Here is a 20,759-nt window from a genome sequence, read left to right as displayed (position 1 = left end):
TGGAGTCTTCCGTTCTCGGCTTAATATTTTTTTAATGGTTTAATCGTTGTCGTGCATTAAAACTAAAGTAACGAGCCTGTTTTGAAAATGTGCGCAGTAAAAAGTACAGATACTCGTGTTAAAATGTAACGGATACAAGTAAAAAGTACTCAGAAAAATAAATACTCAGTAAAGTACAGATACCAAAAATGTGTACTTCGTTAATTCCCATCTCTGAAGACAGATTAATCATTTTCATTTTTCATTTTACCTCTTGGCCTCAACGGGCCAAGAGGTGATTGATAGTTATAATTTAATCATTAAAGAAGCTCATGAAGTGATTACTACTTAGACCTAAAGGAATTGATGGCTCAATAGCGCTGTGTTTCTCCGTTAGCCTGGCTACAGTGCTGAAGAGAAACCTGGGGTTGTTCTTATTTTCCTCTATTAATGAAGAGTAACAGACTGTTCTGGCATTACGGAGAGCCTTCCTGTATGTTTTAAGATTATCTTGCCAGACTAAACGAGATTCTTCCAGTTTAGTGGCATGCCATTTGGGTTCAGTTTTATGTGCCTCTTGCTTCACGCCAGCAAACTCATGCTAAGCTCCTTTGTTTAATCAGAGGTGCAATAGAGTAGAGAGTAGTTCGTAATGAGCCTGTGACAACAAGATGATCTATTTGTGAGGGGCTAAAGGAAGCAGACAAGTCCTCTGCTACTTTGAGACATGGCATTGAATTCATTACTGAAGGAATCACTTCCTTAAATTTGGCTACAGCACTATCAGATAAACATCTTCTGTAGGAGTTTCTGCACAAAGGCTAATAGTCCAGTAATATGAACTCAAAGGTTATTAAAAAATGGTCCAATAGAAGACTGATCAAATTGATCCAAAGACCATATGAAGGATGTAAATGTGTGGGGTATGTATGTTCAGACTTTTATTTAACTTTTACCTTTTTTTTTAATCTTATTTATTTATTTTGTACACGTTTATCAACCTTTTTCAAGTTTTCAATAAAGATTTTCGTTTAAAAAAATGACAATCGCTCAAGTCGCGGTGATTTGTCAAAATTGCAATTGCCGTGATGCAATTGGAAGAACTGCAGGGACCCACCTCTCTTAATTAACCGAACGCGCGAACCCACAGTCTCCGTTCGCAGGCCTGTACTTTCATGCACAGCCTCGCTTGTTTACAGCGTTACAGCTTAAAGTTGTATAAAACCCGCGTCCGCGTCACTGCGCTCTGCTACAGCAAGGTTAAATAATGAATGACGAGGTAAGTTAGCTCACCTGACGTTGTTTTCCATTAAAATGTACGTATCAAATAGTGTTTGTTCTACGTGAATTATTTCTGTAGAATGAAAATGTTAAAACTTTAAAACATTGAAGAATCCTATTTCCACTACATTGTCCTTAATTGTTGTTCTGTCATCTAGTCATTCTGAGCAAAGAACATCAATTTTACTGTGAACTCTTGTTATTTGATATTTAGCCCATAAAGCCAGCAAATATGAAGTAATAATAAATATAAAATACTTCCATTGCTGAAACCTGCAGGGAGAGAAGAGGGTGCATGTGTAACAACGTGTCTTCATGCAGTGGTCTGACATTATCTTATCATAGCTGGATATATTGAGCAGGCCTAATGACGATAATAACAAAAAAATAGTCGCTTTGTAATTATATTGCATTAATATAACATGAGGGTTCAATAGAAAGTAGTCAGTTACTCTTGATAAAAAGAAACACCAGGGAGACACATATCCACTTTATAGGACAGTATTTCTTTTATTGCGTGGCTTCACATGTTAAGTTTCCTGTTTATAAGCTCTCATGTGGCTACACTATCCACTCAGAATCAACTGAAGTAAATATATGTGAAGCAATTTCACCATATTATTATAGCTGTTTTAAAGATGCTTCTAGAAATATATAATATGTTAATGCTAAATGTAAACGCCAGTATGTACATCAGCAGTTGTACATGTAAAATAAGAACATTTTTTAAATCAAATGAATTAACTTGTGCTGAAACACATGAATTAACATAACCTTGAAGTTAATATGATAAGTGAAAATAGTGAGGGAAGAGGAGAGAAGAGGGTGTGAATACAGTATAGAGGTCTGAGTTACTATTATCTCCAAACAAGGACAGTTATTGTGCAAACATCAGCAATTCAGTTCTGTGCATAGTAATAAGGATGACAGCAATAACAAGCCAAACATTTTAACAACTGTCAATCAGGTGAGATGACGCCACTTTCACTACATTTGAAAACATTTTTTCTTGGACAAAAAAAGTAGCAATTTGCCTGATTCTAGTGCAAAATTTGACATGATTGACAAAATTTGTTATTTTTTCCATCTCTTCCATTTGAACACAGGGACCAGAGGAGGCCGAAGCACAGAAAAATCCTGTGCCTGCAAAGTCTCCTCACCCCAGAAGAAGGCCCAGCAATCAAACGGCTGGGCATCAGTGTCCAATTTGTGGACTTAGATACGCGGATATAATGCAGCATCTCAAAGTCACAGAGAAAGTGAAAAACAAAGAAGAGCTTAGTCTTTTAAGCAAGTTGGCTCACAGACAGTAAGTGTTTTGGAAATATTACCATTCTCACACACACACACACACACACATGGAATGGGGACATTTTTAATATTACTGAATTAATGAATTAATACAGGGACTTTTACCACGTTTTGCTGTTGAGTAAGGCAATATCCTATTCTCTAGATAATATGCTTTTTTTCATTGGTGTCATTTCCCCAGCTTTAGGGCAAATCTGGACTGTCCAGTTCTGTTATGCAACTCTAAACATATCAACAGACTTGACAAGCATCTGTTAAAGGTCCATGGGATGAAGGTATGTATTTGACTGCTGTATTTATATTGATTTGCTGGTTGTCCTTAAAAATAGAGCGAAGGAGAAGTAGATATGATATGACATAAGGTATGAAACTGTGACGTAGAACAGAGTTAGACAAAATACATTTGCATTTAAAGCAATGTTGTACTTTTTTTCAGAAACCTATGGCTAAACTTTATATGGAAAGGGCAAAGGACAGGTACATTGCAAGGGAACTGGCACTGTTGAGGGCCAGCCATCCCCAACCACCAATTGTGTCACATATGGATGAAGTGGATGAATCTGCCATTGAAGAGGCTGTCCACAGGGAGATAGCTGCAAGGGCGTCTGAAAGGACAACGACCCTCAGTAATACTACAGCCACCTTTACACCTGCATCATCTCTGTCCACTGCCATACATGCAACAGATTCTGTAGGTCCAGGATCCACTGACTGTGAGCCATCCACACCTGCCCCAGAAACACCTCCTCCTTCAGATAATACCAGTGCAACTCTCTCAGCTTTGCCATCACCAAGTAACACAGACGTAGACTCCACTGTACTTGGTGTCACAGATTCTGTGAGCCTAGTACCAACTGACTGTGGACCATCCATGTCCCCTTCAAGAGCATCACCAACTGCTGTCACTGCTCTTTCACCTTTGCCGCTGATTACCACAGCATCCTCATCCTTAGCCAGCAAACCTCCCCGCTCCGCTGTCAGACAAAAACACCGCCTTCATCCAAGGACACCTGCAGATGGTTGTGAAAATTGCCAGTATCTTTTTGCAGAGCTTCGTGTGACAAGGCAGCTGCTTGAATGCGAAATTGAACGAAATGATGAGCTGAAGCAGCTGCATTCTTCTACAATGCGTGCAAATGTGAGGGTCATTTCATTCTACTTACATATCAATATGACCAGTTCTGGACATTAAGTTTGGATGTGTGCAACTCATTTCATATTTTTCCAGGCTATGAAATATAAGCGTGTGCCAAAAAATTCAGCATCAGACGCCTCTTCTTATGGTGAATATCACATTTCTATCAAAATATTTAGGATTATGAATCTTACTGGCACATGTTTACCATTGTGTAATGTCTAATTATTTATTTACATGTCCCTCAGTGAAACTGGTGAGAGACTTTAAAGGCCATGTGGAAGGTGCCAACCCTCCCAGGAAAGTTCAGGAAAATGCAAAGCAGCGTGCCACTCATGTGTTCCACTTCCTGCACTTCATGGCAAACTCCCCCAAACCAAATGGAGATCTGTTGTTCCTGCAGGATATTTCAAGAGTCAGAGGGTAAGTTTACAAAATTTGAAGAATTATCTGATTGTCTATTGACTATGAGAGGACATGTCTATTGACTATGAGAGGACATGAACCAATGCTTATTTTTGACCTTTAAGGTTTGTAGCCAACCTGCAACAAAGAGGGTTCAAACCCACAACCCAACGGATATATTTAATGGATGTTTTGGCATTCTTAAAACTGCTTATGGAACCATCTTCCGGTTTCGGTCCGGGAGGCGGACACCCTCTCTATATTTAAGAGTAGACTAAAAACTTTCCTCTTTGATAAAGCTTATAGTTAGGGCTGGCCTAGGCCGGCCCCTAGTTATGCTGCTATAGGCTTAGACTGCCGGGGGCCCTCCCATGACGCACTGAGCTCTTTCTTCCTCTCCCTCTCCTTCTGCACACATTCATGTCCCATTAATGCATATTACTAACTCAACTTCTTCCCTGGAGTCCCTGTGCTTTCTTGTCCCGCAGATTCCTAGCGATCATGACTGGACCTCCTGCTGCGGTCCTGCTGTCGTCCTGCTCAAAACCTACTGCAATTACTACTGTTTAGTCATAATCTGATTTAAATCTGTTAAGACTCAGTACAGCTACTACCATTATTGTCACTACCATTGTTATCAAAATCACCATAATACCTTCTGTATACTTCATTGTCATTATCATTATCTACATTTCGATACTTCTGGTAATCTGTCCAACATGAAGCCGTCTTGTATGAGGCTTGGTGAAAGGGGAATCAAGGCCCTGACAGTGGAGCTTAGGGCACGTGTCCGAGACATTGGCAGAGATGTTGTTGGGCACCAGCTCCTTGTGCGACGTACCAAGTCTGGCAAGTTCAGTATTCACCTCCATTGATGAAAATCTCGTGATTTAAGTTGAGACACATATGTGCTGAACAGTAGTTGTTTTTTGTTTGTTTGTTCTTCAGACAAACTTGTCAAGGCCATAAAACATGCTCAGTTCATAGAGGAGGCACCAAAGCATATTGATGCTGCACTTGGTAAGGATCACCAGTTACAGCAGTTGTTCAAACATCTCTCAGAGATTATTTGTTTGTTTCTATTCAAAATGCACTGAGATGGCTTTTTGTTGTAAATTGGTACTATGAGCCTGTGAATATTCTCATTCATCCAGGTCATGATTATCTCAAGGAAATTCAATCGAATGCAACTGGACTTAGTTATTTGTCTTTGAAGACGTTTCACCTCTCATCCAAGAGGCTTCATCAGTTCATGCTCGCTTGACTAGCCTGGGACTAGTCCTAGCCTAGTCAAGGTTCTTCGAAGACAAATAACCAAGTCCAGTTGCATTCGATTGAATTTCCTTGAGATAAATTGGTACTATGTATATTCAATCAAATTGTGTTGAGGAGCCCTTCAAGATTTTAGATTGACTATTTAGAAACTGGGTCCATGCCTATGTGCTGTCTGCTAACTAGGGTGTCTTCCAATTTGTACAGAATTATTGTTTGGTGGGTTATGGTAGTGGAAAATAGAGTTGCTAAATCAGCTCCAGACCTAAAAGTGACTGTCTTTGAACGCTCATGCATAAAATGTTGTTCCTCTTCTTTAAAAGATGATCTTGCGAAGGAACCACATAACATAAGGAAACTCAGACTGTTTTTTGGACTACTTGGTGGGTTTCTCATTGCAACAACTGGACATCGGAAGGGAGTAATCACCAACATGACCGTGAAAGAGGTCAAGACTGCTGAAAAGACTACAAGAGGTTGTCGTGTCATTCGTGTAAGTACAAATATTAAAATGAAACAAGTGAACACAACATGCATCTATTGTTTAACACCTTAGCTAGAAACACTAATCAAATGTCTTTTAAAAATAGATTCAGGAGCACAAAACCCAGAGATACTTTGGGCAAGCAGCCATACCACTGAAACCAGAGGAGTATGCCTGGTTCAGGCGTTACAACAGACTTCGTGGTCAAATTGAGGGAGGCTCAGAGGCATCCACGTTTTTTCATACCACTGTTGGAGGGCCCTTGTTGAAACTCCCAGAGTATTTTAAGGGTGCCTGGGAAGGACTGAATCTGGGTCCTGGCCCCACATTCAATATGTTACGTTCTTCTGTTGCCACTTTTGTAAGACACATTTTTGTTCCTTTAAAGTCTTTATTATTATTATTATTACAAGGTGCAACATTTTTATCTTATGTACTTTGTGCATGATTTCTCCCATCAGGCCAAGCGGCAGCTGGGACTTGAAAAATATGAGAGGGTAGCATCATTCATGTGCCATGATCCCCAAACAGCCAAAAGATTTTACCAAGGTTACATCAGCATAAAAAATTGAAAAACAATTCTGTTGGCTTGAATAGTATCAGTTTATGATTTTAACCTTTCATTTTACAGCGGATGACCCGACAGCGTACACAGTTCAGAGCAGAGCATTGACGATGATGGCAGTGTCAAGCTATGCAGATAAGGAAAAGAAGAAGAAAGAGAGGAGCAAGAGGGCAGGTGCAGACTATGACGAGGTGGTGACAGAATCACCTCAGGAGGACACAAGGAAGGGCATGCAAGAACCTGAAAAGAAGAACCATGGAAACAAGCAGCAGGTGACTGGAAGGGTTCTAAACTTACACAAGAAAGAGCTATCCTCAGCCAGTCAAAGATCAGTACGAGTCGTCTTCATCAGTTTCAGTGTATAGGGTAAGTGAGTGAGAAAAAGATCATTTCATCTTATCTAAAACAGATGGTGAGCTCGTCTGATGATGAGGGGTCAGATGATTGGCCCCCAAAGAATGGAACAGAAGAAGAAGAGGAGGAAGAGGAGGAGGAGGAAGAAGAGACCAGTGTGAAGCGAAGGGTTCCCCAGCTGCGAAAGAAATGGCCTGCACCTACACCCAGGAACAGACTGGCAAGAGTTGTCTTTAGTAGTTTCTGTGCTTAGAATAATGTTTGTGTCCTAAGTAAGAAAAATAACTCTTTGTCTCATTAAATCAGGGCTCTGAGCTGAGCTCCTCTGAAGATGAGGGGTCAGTTGATTGGCAGCCCCCAAAGAATGGAACAGAAGAAGAAGAGGAGGAAGAGGAGGAGGAGGAAGAAGAGACCAGTGTGAAGCGAAGGGTTCCCCAGCTGCGAAAGAAATGGCCTGCACCCACACCCAGGAACAGACTGGCAAGAGTTGTCTTTAGTAGTTTCTGTGCTTAGAATAATGTTTGTGTCCTAAGTGAGAAAAATAACTCTTTGTCTCATTAAATCAGAGCTCTGAGCTGAGCTCCTCTGAAGATGAGGGGTCAGTTGATTGGCAGCCCCCAAAGAATGGAACAGAAGAAGAAGAGGAGGAAGAGGAGGAGGAGGAAGAAGAGACCAGTGTGAAGCGAAGGGTTCCCCAGCTGCGAAAGAAATGGCCTGCACCTACACCCAGGAACAGACTGGCAAGAGTTGTCTTTAGTAGTTTCTGTGCTTAGAATAATGTTTGTGTCCTAAGTAAGAAAAATAACTCTTTGTCTCATTAAATCAGGGCTCTGAGCTGAGCTCCTCTGAAGATGAGGGGTCAGTTGATTGGCAGCCCCCAAAGAATGGAACAGAAGAAGAAGAGGAGGAAGAGGAGGAGGAGGAAGAAGAGACCAGTGTGAAGCGAAGGGTTCCCCAGCTGCGAAAGAAATGGCCTGCACCCACACCCAGGAACAGACTGGCAAGAGTTGTCTTTAGTAGTTTCTGTGCTTAGAATAATGTTTGTGTCCTAAGTGAGAAAAATAACTCTTTGTCTCATTAAATCAGAGCTCTGAGCTGAGCTCCTCTGAAGATGAGGGGTCAGTTGATTGGCAGCCCCCAAAGAATGGAACAGAAGAAGAAGAGGAGGAAGAGGAGGAGGAGGAAGAAGAGACCAGTGTGAAGCGAAGGGTTCCCCAGCTGCGAAAGAAATGGCCTGCACCTACACCCAGGAACAGATTGGCAAGAGTTGTCTTTAGTAGTTTCTGTGCTTAGAATAATGTTTGTGTCCTAAGTGAGAAAAATAACTCTTTGTCTCATTAAATCAGAGCTCTGAGCTGAGCTCCTCTGAAGATGAGGGGTCAGTTGATTGGCAGCCCCCAAAGAATGGAACAGAAGAAGAAGAGGAGGAAGAGGAGGAGGAGGAAGAAGAGACAAGTGTGAAGCGAAGGGTTCCCCAGCTGCGAAAGAAATGGCCTGCACCCACACCCAGGAACAGACTGGTGAGAGCTCCAGTTTAGTAAACCAGTCCCACCCAGTCATAACCATGACAATAACATTTCATGATGATGATATAAGTGACAACAGTGGAGGTAAGGAGAGGAAGTGAAATCAAACTAGCCATAATTTCCCTAATCTGTAATATCCGCCAAATTTTTCTGTTTGAAGGTTGTTGCAATTCTAAATTCTAGTAGTATTTCTCCTTTGCTCTTATTTATGTCATCATTTTTCCTTTTGCATTCACAGAATGCAAAATTGCAGACTTTATCTGTCAAATTGAATTGTCCCACTTTAAAGACACTGGCATTAAGTATGATAAGAGTCACACTGGAGCTCAACCAAATTTCGTTGAACACATTTCAGAATCAGAATCAGGTTTATTGGCCAGGTTTTTACAAGGAAAAACAGGGAATGTGTTTTCGGGTTGCCATTGCTCAATGTACGGGGGGGGGGGAATAAGTTAGAGGGGTAAGAGGAACAAAAAATAGACGTGTAGTATTTACATGGATAGACAGACTATTTACAATTGTACGGTATGAATACAAAAATACTGTGTGAAAAGACACAAAATATTAGAAATATTACAACTGTACAGTGAGGACAGTTTAGTGCAGTGGGTTTTTTTTACTGTTTGTGTTCATTTCCTGACACTCTGACTATTGCAGTTGACCAGAGAGACAGCCTGGGGGTAGAAACTGTCTTTGTGTCTGGTGGTCTTGGCGTACAGTGCTCTGTAGCGCCTTCCAGAGGGGAGGGGTTCAAAAAGTTTGTGGCCTGCCCATTTCCTGACCCTGGACCGATAAAGGTCCTGGATGGAAGGCAGGTTGGCCCCGATGATCCTCTCTGCTGACCTGATTCTCTGTTGCAGTCTGATCCTGTCCTGTTTGGTGGCTGATCCAAACCACACAGTGATGGCTGTGCACAGGACAGACTGGATGATGGCAGTGTAGAAGATGATCAGCAGTTCCTGTGGCAAGTTGAACTTCCTGAGCTGTCTCAGGAAATACAACCTCTGCTGGGCCTTTTTCCGGACAGTGTCTATGTGGGAGGTCCACTTCAGGTCCAGGAGATTGTGGTTCCCAGAAACTTGAAGGTGTCCACGGTCTACACTGTGTTGTTGAGGATGGTGAGGGGGGGGGGCTTCTCCTGAAGTCCACTGTCATCTTCACAGTCTTGAGCGTGTTCAGCTCCAGGTGGTTCCGACTTCACCAGTGGACCAGCTCCAGCTCCACCTCCTGTCTGTAAGCAGACTCATCACCGTCCCGGGTTAGACCAATGGTGGTGGTATCATCTGTAAACTCAGGAGTTTCACAGACGGGGGCCCTGAGGTGCAGTCGGGGAGGGAGAAGAGCATCGGGGACAGACACACCCCTGGGGGGCGCTGGTGCTGATAGTCCAGGTGCTTGATGTGATGCTCCCCAGCCTCACCTGCTGCCTCCTGTCAGTCAGGAAGCTGGTGATCCACTGACAGGTGGGGGCAGGCACCGTGAACTGGGTGAGCTTGTATTGGAGGATTTCGGGGGCGATGGTGTTGAACAGGATCCTTGCATATGATCCGGGGGAGTCGAGGTGCTGCAGGATGTAGTGCAGTCCCATGTTGACAGCATCATCTGCCGACCTATTTGCCCTGTAGGCAAACTGCAGGGGATCCAGCAAGGGGCCTGTGACGCCCTTCAGGTGGTTCAACACCAGTCTCTCAAAGGATTTCATGACTACAGACGTCAGGGCGATGGGCCTGTAGGCATTTATTCCAGTGATGGAGGGCTTCTTGGGAACTGGGGTGATGATGGAGTGTTTGAAGCAGGGGGATACTTCGTACAGCCTGTTGGGGTTTTCTGCAGGATGGGGGGATGGACTCCTGTAGTTGGTCAGTTGCTGCTCTCACTATAGCTCCTCTTGGCCACTTTGAACTCCTTGGTCAGCTGGTTCCTGGCTTGCTTGGCCGTCACTATTTTGTCGATCTGATAATATGAGTTTTTCTGTCTGTAGGAAATGACAAAAAAGGCAAAGATGACTGCACAAATCCCTCCCCGGGTAGGTGTACACCACAATAAACAAAACCAAAGATCTGGAATTGGTAGATTTTCATTGAGAAATTTTTGTAAGATGAAGCAGGCTTATGTAAGGTCAGTCCCAGCTAAAACCTTGGTACAACCTTCACAGAATGTTCATCGAAAGACAAAGCTGTGTGACACCACGGAGGAGAGAAAGACCTGTGAGGAGGAAAGAGAGAGACAGCAGGAGGAGTCATCAGTGGAGGAGCGAAAGGAGGCCAGTGTGAAGCCAAGGTTTATCCAGCTGCGAAAGAAAAGGCCTGCACACACACCCAGTAACAGTCTGGTGAGAGCTCCAATTCAGTAATAGTCACGGTAGTGTTTCATTTTTAGTTATGATTAGTGATTACAATGGAGTTAAGAAGAGAAATTGTTGGTAAATCTAAATTTGGTTGAACAAATTTCCACATTTAAGCCACTGATATGGCTGACACCTTATCTGTGGCATGTGCACTTGTGGGGTCTGTTCCAACACCAGCCATAATTTACCTAATCTCTGTTATCTTCCTCATTATTCTGTTTGAAGGTTGCTGCAATTCTAAATGACAATAACATTTAATTTTTAAGTATGATAACTAACAACAGCAGAGCTGGGGAGAAAAACAATCCACATTGAAGCCACTGATATATAGAAACTTGTCCGTCACTATTTTGTCGATCTGATAATATGAGTTTTTCTGTCTGTAGGAAATGACAAAAAAGGCAAAGATGACTGCACAAATCCCTCCCCGGGTAGGTGTACACCACAATAAACAAAACCAAAGATCTGGAATTGGTAGATTTTCATTGAGAAATTTTTGTAAGATGAAGCAGGCTTATGTAAGGTCAGTCCCAGCTAAAACCTTGGTACAACCTTCACAGAATGTTCATCGAAAGACAAAGCTGTGTGACACCACGGAGGAGAGAAAGACCTGTGAGGAGGAAAGAGAGAGACAGCAGGAGGAGTCATCAGTGGAGGAGCGAAAGGAGGCCAGTGTGAAGCCAAGGTTTATCCAGCTGCGAAAGAAAAGGCCTGCACACACACCCAGTAACAGTCTGGTGAGAGCTCCAATTCAGTAAAGATGGAATTATATACCACAGTAGTGTTTCATTTTTAGTTATGATTAGTGATTACAATGGAGTTAAGAAGAGAAATTGTTGGTAAATCTACATTTGGTTGAACAAATTTCCACATTTAAGCCACTGATATGGCTGACACCTTATCTGTGGCATGTGCACTTGTGGGGTCTGTTCCAACACCAGCCATAATTTACCTAATCTCTGTTATCTTCCTCATTATTCTGTTTGAAGGTTGCTGCAATTCTAAATGACAATAACATTTAATTTTTAAGTATGATAACTAACAACAGCAGAGCTGGGGAGAAAAACAATCCACATTGAAGCCACTGATATATAGAAACTTGTCCGTCACTATTTTGTCGATCTGATAATATGAGTTTTTCTGTCTGTAGGAAATGACAAAAAAGGCAAAGATGACTGCACAAATCCCTCCCTGGGTAGGTGTACACCACAATAAACAAAACCAAAGATCTGGAATTGGTAGATTTTCATTGAGAAATTTTTGTAAGATGAAGCAGGCTTATGTAAGGTCAGTCCCAGCTAAAACCTTGGTACAACCTTCACAGAATGTTCATCGAAAGACAAAGCTGTGTGACACCACGGAGGAGAGAAAGACCTGTGAGGAGGAAAGAGAGAGACAGCAGGAGGAGTCATCAGTGGAGGAGCGAAAGGAGGCCAGTGTGAAGCCAAGGTTTATCCAGCTGCGAAAGAAAAGGCCTGCACACACACCCAGTAACAGTCTGGTGAGAGCTCCAATTCAGTAATAGTCACAGTAGTGTTTCATTTTTAGTTATGATTAGTGATTACAATGGAGTTAAGAAGAGAAATTGTTGGTAAATCTACATTTGGTTGAACAAATTTCCACATTTAAGCCACTGATATGTATAAACTTCACTATTCACTATCTTCACTATTTTGTGTATCTGATAACATGGGTTTTTTCTGTCTGTAGGAAATCTCAAAAAAGGCAAAGATGGCTGTGGCCGTACAAGTCCCTTCACAGGTGGGTGTACGTTTTCAAGTCAGTTTTATTAACATAATGCCAAATCATAACACAGGTTATCTCAAGGCACTTTACATGTAGAGCAGGTCTAAACAGTACTCTGTGTGAAAATGATATACAAAGAAAGACCCAACAGTTTCCACCATGAACAGCACTTGGCGACAGTGACAAGAAGAAAAACTTCCTTTAAGAGACAAAAACCTCGAGCAGAACCAGACTCAGGTTGGGGGGGGAGGTGATCTGCCTCGACCGAGTGGGTTTATAGAGGCACTATAAGTCAAAGTGAACTTTATTGTCAATCACACTATGTAAATCATTACACACGGGATCAAAATTGCATTTCCTCACCTTTCTTTGTGTGGTTAAATTCAGTCTGAGGCAGTCCATTTTGTTTTCCAGGATGGAAGGAAGTGCAGGTCTGTATGGGTTTGCTTTTAGCCTGGCGCTGATACCCGCTTGTTTGCCCCACTTGCTGGGTCTAGCACACCTCTTGCGGCACGTGCTGGGTCTCTCATACCGCTTTCGCCACCTCCAATGTCGGCTGGTGGTGGGAGGAGAGTCCACTGCCTTGCAGGCTCCTTGGTCTTCCCGATGTAGGAAGCCTGTTGGGGTTTTCTGCAGGGTGGGGGGATGGACTCCTGTAGTTGGTCAGTTGCTGCTCTCACTATAGCTCTTCTTGGCCACTTTGAACTCCTTGGTCAGCTGGTTCCTGGCTTGCCTGTACAGGGCCCGATCCCCACTTCTGTAGGCTTCCTCCTTGGCCCAGTAGTTTAATACAAAGATAAGAAAGACGTTGCTTCTTTGGATTGGTCGCAGGTGATCCGTGATGATTGGTCCTCCCTGGAATCTGCTGTCGTGTTTTGGGCGGATCTTGCCTATTCGGGTGTGTAGGCTCCTAATCAATGATGTCAACACTTGCGTACACAGCATCACATACGTGGACGCAATGAGCCATTATCTCCTGAGATGATGAACATGCTGGATGTTCAGCGCTACTATCAGTGTTTTCTGTTCCATGTTAGTGTCATGTCACCCATCATTATGCTGACATATAGATTATTTGGCTGACACCTTATCTGTGGCATGTGCACTTGTGGGGTCTGTTCCAACACCAGCCATAATTTACCTAATCTCTGTTATCTTCCTCATTATTCTGTTTGAAGGTTGCTGCAATTCTAAATGACAATAACATTTAATTTTTAAGTATGATAACTAACAACAGCAGAGCTGGGGAGAAAAACAATCCACATTGAAGCCACTGATATATAGAAACTTGTCCGTCACTATTTTGTCGATCTGATAATATGAGTTTTTCTGTCTGTAGGAAATGACAAAAAAGGCAAAGATGACTGCACAAATCCCTCCCTGGGTAGGTGTACACCACAATAAACAAAACCAAAGATCTGGAATTGGTAGATTTTCATTGAGAAATTTTTGTAAGATGAAGCAGGCTTATGTAAGGTCAGTCCCAGCTAAAACCTTGGTACAACCTTCACAGAATGTTCATCGAAAGACAAAGCTGTGTGACACCACGGAGGAGAGAAAGACCTGTGAGGAGGAAAGAGAGAGACAGCAGGAGGAGTCATCAGTGGAGGAGCGAAAGGAGGCCAGTGTGAAGCCAAGGTTTATCCAGCTGCGAAAGAAAAGGCCTGCACACACACCCAGTAACAGTCTGGTGAGAGCTCCAATTCAGTAAAGATGGAATTATATACCACAGTAGTGTTTCATTTTTAGTTATGATTAGTGATTACAATGGAGTTAAGAAGAGAAATTGTTGGTAAATCTACATTTGGTTGAACAAATTTCCACATTTAAGCCACTGATATGTATAAACTTCACTATTCACTATCTTCACTATTTTGTGTATCTGATAACATGGGTTTTTTCTGTCTGTAGGAAATCTCAAAAAAGGCAAAGATGGCTGTGGCCGTACAAGTCCCTTCACAGGTGGGTGTACGTTTTCAAGTCAGTTTTATTAACATAATGCCAAATCATAACACAGGTTATCTCAAGGCACTTTACATGTAGAGCAGGTCTAAACAGTACTCTGTGTGAAAATGATATACAAAGAAAGACCCAACAGTTTCCACCATGAACAGCACTTGGCGACAGTGACAAGAAGAAAAACTTCCTTTAAGAGACAAAAACCTCGAGCAGAACCAGACTCAGGTTGGGGGGGGGAGGTGATCTGCCTCGACCGAGTGGGTTTATAGAGGCACTATAAGTCAAAGTGAACTTTATTGTCAATCACACTATGTAAATCATTACACACGGGATCAAAATTGCATTTCCTCACCTTTCTTTGTGTGGTTAAATTCAGTCTGAGGCAGTCCATTTTGTTTTCCAGGATGGAAGGAAGTGCAGGTCTGTATGGGTTTGCTTTTAGCCTGGCGCTGATACCCGCTTGTTTGCCCCACTTGCTGGGTCTAGCACACCTCTTGCGGCACGTGCTGGGTCTCTCATACCGCTTTCGCCACCTCCAATGTCGGCTGGTGGTGGGAGGAGAGTCCACTGCCTTGCAGGCTCCTTGGTCTTCCCGATGTAGGATGCCTAGCTCGCTGAGTGTTTCGAGTTCCACAACCAGATTAACTCCAGAAAGATTTTTTTCATAGTCCGAGTAATGAGCTTCTGTTATAGGCTATTCTTGTGCAAGGTTAGAAATGGGTCTACAGTTTGCCAATATGCCTGGATCTAGAGTAGGCTTTTTCAGAAGAGGTTTAACTACAGCTAATTTAAATGACTGAGGTACATAACCTGTAACTAGAGACAGGTTTATCATGTCTAAAAAAGAATCAGAATCAGAATCCTTTATTAATCTCTTGAGGAAAATTCTTGGATTGCAGTGCTCCATTTCACAGTACAGATAAATTATAAATAAAGTAACATAACGAAGATACAAATAAAATACGAAGATGCAAATAAAATATTATATAAAGCTAAAATTCTTGTGCACTTGACACATATCTGAAGATCAGTATTGGTGTATTTTACTTGAGAACCTGTTAGTGTTTATTTTTTATTTTTTTCCTCAGATGAATCAGGCTTATGTAAGCCCAGCCACAGCTGAAGTCCTGGCAAAATATTCTCAGAACATTTGTCCAAAGCCATCATCAGGGTTGGAAATAATTTTTCATCAAAGTGAGCTGTTCAAGAGAAAGAGAAAGACCTGCAACAAAAAACATATTGACCAACAGGTGGCAGCATGTGAGGAGGAGGAAAGAAATATCTGCGAGGAAAAAAGAGAGAAACAGCAGGAGGAACATCAGAGGCAAGAAGAACGACATGGAGAAGAAGTGACAAAGGAGAGGGGGTGTCCAAAGAGAAAAGGACCAGGTGGAGAAGAGGCAGTGAAAGAGGAGGGGAGGTGTCTGAGGAGAAGAGGACAACATGGAGACAAAGAGGTCAAAGCAGGGAGAGGGTGTCCAAAGAGAAAAGGACCAGGTGGAGAAGAGGCAGTGAAAGAGGAGGGGAGGTGTCTGAGGAGAAGAGGACAACATGGAGACAAAGAGGTCAAAGCAGGGAGACTGTGTCCAAAGAGAAAAGGACCAGGTGAAGAAGAGGCAGTGAAAGAGGAGGGGAGGTGTCTGAGGAGAAGAGGACAACATGGAGACAAAGAGGTCAAAGCAGGGAGAGGGTGTCCAAGGAGAAAAGGACCAGGTGAAGAAGAGGCAGTGAAAGAGGAGGGGAGGTGTCTGAGGAGAAGAGGACAACATGGAGACAAAGAGGTCAAAGCAGGGAGAGGGTGTCCAAGGAGAAAAGGACCAGGTGAAGCAGAGGCAGTGAAAGAGGAGGGGAGGTGTCTGAGGAGAAGAGGACAACATGGAGACAAAGAGGTCAAAGCAGGGAGAGGGTGTCCAAGGAGAAAAGGACCAGGTGAAGAAGAGGCAGTGAAAGAGGAGGGGAGGTGTCTGAGGAGAAGAGGACAACATGGAGACAAAGAGGTCAAAGCAGGGAGAGGGTGTCCAAGGAGAAAAGGACCAGGTGAAGAAGAGGCAGTGAAAGAGGAGGGGGGGTGTCTGAGGAGAAGAGGACAACATGGAGACAAAGAGGTCAAAGCAGGGAGAGGGTGTCCAAAGAGAAAAGGACCAGGTGAAGAAGAGGCAGTGAAAGAGGAGGGGAGGTGTCTGAGGAGAAGAGGACAACATGGAAACAAAGAGGTCAAAGCAGGGAGAGGGTGTCCAAGGAGAAAAGGACCAGGTGAAGAAGAGGCAGTGAAAGAGGAGGGGGGGTGTCTGAGGAGAAGAGGACAACATGGAGCAGGAGAGAGGAAAAAAAGATGATGTAAAGAAAAAGTGAAAAGCAAGAGGGAAAACATTTTCACATAAAAGAACAAAATAATGACTCAGCAGGATTTTTTTTTTGTAAAATGTTGATTCTGTTCTTAAATATTTCAATTTAAACATTGTTTTGAAATAAAAAGTCAGCAAGAGTGTATCATGTTACATTTTATTTCCTGTTTTACACAATGACAATATTCTGACAATACATTTACACTGCAGCCAGTTTCATAAACTACAAATTAGTTTAGAGTTGTAATATAAACAATAATGTACATTTCCAAGATCAGTTGGTCTCACTAACATCAAAACATATCTAGTGTCCACATTTTTCTGGCAGAAATCTGAACTGATGGGCTCTTGATATTGGAGTGACATTTTTGATGTTCCAGAGTCATAAGACAAATGAGACGTCAGTGGCATGACCTTTGCCTGACACTGAAATTGGGTCTGACCCAATTTGCCTGCTTAAACCCAACATTTCAGTAATAGTTTCTTTATTACAACAGTATCTAGGACAGCCTTCTTTCACCTGCGCAACCTGCGCAGTATAGCTAAGACTGGGAATATCGTTTTTCAGAATGATGCTGAGAAACTGGTCCATGCGTTTATCCCTTTCAGGCTGGACTACTGTAACTCTCTTTTGTCAGGATGTCCGAAAAACTTTCCAAGGAGTCTCCAGCTCGGCCAGAAAGCTGCCACAAGGCTGTTGACAGGAGTTAGTAAGAGAGAGCACATCTCTCCCATTTTAGCTTCTCTCCATTGACTTTCTGTAGGATTTAAAATAGACTTCAAAATCCTTCTGCTGACTTATGAGGCTCTTAATGACAAAACTCCATCTTATCTGGAAGACCTCATCATTCCATACTGTCTTGCCAGAGCACTTCGCTCCCAGAATGCAGGTCTGTTAGTGACTCCCAGTATCTCTAAAAATAGACTGGGAAGTAGAGCCTTCATTTACTGGGGTCCTTTACTGTGGAAACAGCTCTCTCCATTTGTCAGAGAGGCAGACACATTTAAGTCAAGGCTTAAAACGTTCCTTTATGACAGAGCATCAGGACAAGGGACTAACATGGAGATTTTGGATTTATACTGCAGATCCAACATTGCAGTATAGACCCTACTTTCTAGATTAGATTAGATTAGATTAGATTCAACTTTATTGTCATTACACATGTACAAGTACAATGCAACGAAACGCAGTTTGGCATCTAACCAGAAGTGCAATAAGCAGTAAGTGCCAGGTATACAGTAATTTACAGTATGTACAGGGTATGTACAGGTGTCTATGCTACAGATATAATATAAACATGATATACAGGTAGTTGTCATAATATACAGTGTTTCTAAGTACTATGAACATACTATACAGATGGATATGTGCTTAAATGTGCATCCAGTGTAGGCGGAAACTATAACACAATTTACAAATGATATTTACAGATGTTAAATTAAGCTATAAATCACTGGTGCAATGGACAATATAGTGTATACAACGATAGGCAGTAGTCTAACTATATTAACAGTGAGGTAGAGGAACTAGTGCAACACTCAGTATGTAGTACTCAGTTAGGATAGGGTGGTGTAGTGGAGTGTGGTGTAGGATGAGGGTGTTAGTGGGGGGCTGAGTTCAGTAAGGAGACAGCCCTGGGGAAGAAGCTGTTGCTCAGCCTGCTGGTCCTGGCCTTGAGGCTCCTGAAGCGCTTGCCAGACGGCAAGAGTGCAAACAGACCATGAGCAGGGTGGGAGGAGTCCTTGAGGATGCTGCGAGCTCGACGCAGACAGCGATTCCTCTGGATGTCTTCAAGGGCTGGAAGTGGAGTCCCTGTGATGCGCTGGGCGGTTTTCACCACTTGTTGTAGCGCCTTGCGGTCTGCAACTGAGCAGTTCCCATACCATACTGTGACACAGCTGGTCAGGATGCTTTCAATTGCACAGCGGAAGAAATTCACCAGGATGGCTGAGGACAGATGGTGTTTCTTCAGTGTCCTCAGGAAAAAGAGGCGCTGGTGAGCCCTCTTCACAAGGCTGGAGGTGTTGGTGGTCCAGGTCAGGTCCTCTGAGATGCAGGTCCCCAGGAACTTGAAGCTGGAGACACGTTCAACCGTCATCCCGTTGATGTGTATGGGGCATGCGTGCCTCCTCTCTCCCTCCTGAAGTCCACAATGAGCTCCTTTGTCTTGCTGGTGTTAAGGAGCAGGTTGTTGTCTGCACACCATGTGGCCAGGTGCTGTACCTCCTCCCTGTATGCTGTCTCATCGTCGTTGCTGATGAGGCCAATAACTGTGGTGTCATCAGCAAATTTGATGATGGAATTGGATCCATGTGCAGGCCTACAGTCACGTGTGAAGAGGGAGTAGAGGAATGGGCTCAGCACACAGCCCTGTGGTACGTGTGGTACGTAATGTGCCCTATACAAGGGAAATTATTAAAAATAGAAAGTTGTCTAGAGAATGACTGAGAGCCCTTTGACGAAATGTGGGTGTATGTGTTAGGATTGTGGCCGGGTATTAGGCTGCTCTTGTTTTAGTTTTTTGTTCTTTTCCTTCAGGCACACCGGGGACAGCTGTGCCGGCAGGACGGGGAATTGGAGTCGAGTGAAATCACCTGTGTCATTAAGCCGACCTGCTTCCTGATCACCGCTTCTTACTTAAGGACCTGGTCCGCATCTACTCTCCGCCAATTCTTCAGTTTTTCCCCACAGTAGTACTACGGCAACCTTTAGAAACCTTTGAAAGTCTCTTTTGTCGTCTGATAATCTTTTCTCTTTCAGATCGCCATCTCCAGTTCCCTGTCCAGCGGTGGTGGCGTCCTTCGTCGTGTTTTCTCTGCCCGTCTTTTGAAACCCTCTTTCAGAGGACACCTTTTGTTATTCTTTCTTTTGACTATAAATAAATCTCAAAGCGAGAATCTGCGTTTGGATCCTTCATCTCTTCAGCGATAGCTGATAACAGTATGAAGATACAGTCATGACCCCTTTGTCTCACATAACAGGAAGTAACTTAAGTTTGACTCCAGCATTCATGAGATTATTGAAGACCACTTTCTCCGTATCAAAAAGCTAAAACACCCAACTTTTAAGTTTGAGACCCTTTCAAAGACTTTGAACAAATGTGAATTCTTCCTCAAATACTTACATGTATTCAAGAACATTTATTCTGTCCTCAGGGACATGGCACTTGTGGATGTCCTGTCCTCCTGACTGAGTCTTTAATCAATTATAGACAGATCATACATTTCACATAAGTTTGAGTAAAGGTTGAAACAATTTCAATTCAATTTATTTGAACAAACAAACAAACAAACTCCGAACAAAATGAATTCAATGACAACATATGTAGGAACTTCGCTGGGTCTGAATGGATGTGCCTCCTGGACATGCTGTTCTCTTTTGTGATCTAATCTGAACTGTTTTGAGTTAAATGTTCACATAAACCGGTCTTATTTTGATGTTAACATTGAACACAGAACTTTAAGGTTTCTTCATCCTTGGACCTTTCTTCATCTGAAGAACATGCCTCCTAAAAGGATGCAAAAAGATGTTGTTTTCCAATATATCTGTAAACAGCATTAAAACCATCTACATACTGCTCACCTTTGCTTCACAATGCTTTGGCGACATCCTCGTTGGATGCATTTTTCTCATTTTCTGTGTGCAGGGAACATGGCTCCTAAAGATGGGGCACAGGCACATATTGGTTCACGTATGGCAGGATTTCATGCACACAAAATTAAACCAGTTCACTTCCACTCACCTGTCCTTCAGCATCAACCTCATCTCTGTTTCCCATGGATCCACTGTCCTCTGATTTTTCTATTTGTGAGGAGCTCAAATCCTAAAGAGGAGATTTTGTGATTTAGATAATTTAGATTTCATAGACAGAAATCCTTTAAAAAATAACTATTCTGTGTGTACACATCATTAAACCAAGCTTAATACTCCTCACCTTAGCTTCAACACAGGTAGTCAGTCTGTCCTCAATAGATTCTTCTTCATTCTTCTCATTGTCCTCTGCAGAGGAAGACAGCACCTGGAGACAAATCATGAGATTTTTTTATTCA

The 20,759-nt window shown here is 42.7% G+C and overlaps 3 protein-coding genes across 3 annotated transcripts; all 3 read left to right on the top strand.

Annotated features, from left to right (window-relative positions):
* Positions 1-264: 264 nt before the first annotated feature.
* On the top strand, positions 265-4,859 carry LOC124049997. Its single transcript, XM_046372160.1, has 8 exons — positions 265-1,258; positions 2,367-2,569; positions 2,753-2,846; positions 3,008-3,709; positions 3,800-3,854; positions 3,955-4,129; positions 4,237-4,346; positions 4,837-4,859. Exons 1-8 carry the CDS (start codon positions 1,247-1,249, stop codon positions 4,857-4,859), a joined length of 1,374 nt encoding a protein of 457 aa, XP_046228116.1. The 5' UTR covers positions 265-1,246.
* Positions 4,831-7,039, top strand: LOC124049996. The gene is made up of 6 exons (XM_046372159.1): positions 4,831-5,131; positions 5,707-5,876; positions 5,974-6,228; positions 6,329-6,416; positions 6,499-6,704; positions 6,842-7,039. Exons 2-6 carry the CDS (start codon positions 5,817-5,819, stop codon positions 7,037-7,039), a joined length of 807 nt encoding a protein of 268 aa, XP_046228115.1. The 5' UTR covers positions 4,831-5,131; positions 5,707-5,816.
* Positions 7,040-11,554: 4,515 nt separating this feature from the next.
* Positions 11,555-19,540, top strand: LOC124049995 (eukaryotic translation initiation factor 5B-like). Its single transcript, XM_046372158.1, has 7 exons — positions 11,555-11,854; positions 11,984-12,160; positions 12,370-12,420; positions 13,745-14,095; positions 14,317-14,367; positions 15,453-16,000; positions 19,471-19,540. Exons 1-7 carry the CDS (start codon positions 11,813-11,815, stop codon positions 19,538-19,540), a joined length of 1,290 nt encoding a protein of 429 aa, XP_046228114.1. The 5' UTR covers positions 11,555-11,812.
* The last annotated feature ends 1,219 nt before the right edge of the window (positions 19,541-20,759 follow it).

The sequence above is a fragment of the Scatophagus argus genome, chromosome 18 (assembly GCF_020382885.2).
Source record: "Scatophagus argus isolate fScaArg1 chromosome 18, fScaArg1.pri, whole genome shotgun sequence".
Classification (NCBI taxonomy): domain Eukaryota; kingdom Metazoa; phylum Chordata; class Actinopteri; family Scatophagidae; genus Scatophagus; species Scatophagus argus.
Note: the sequence above shows the minus strand (reverse complement) of the source record. Positions and strands in the feature narration are given on the sequence as shown.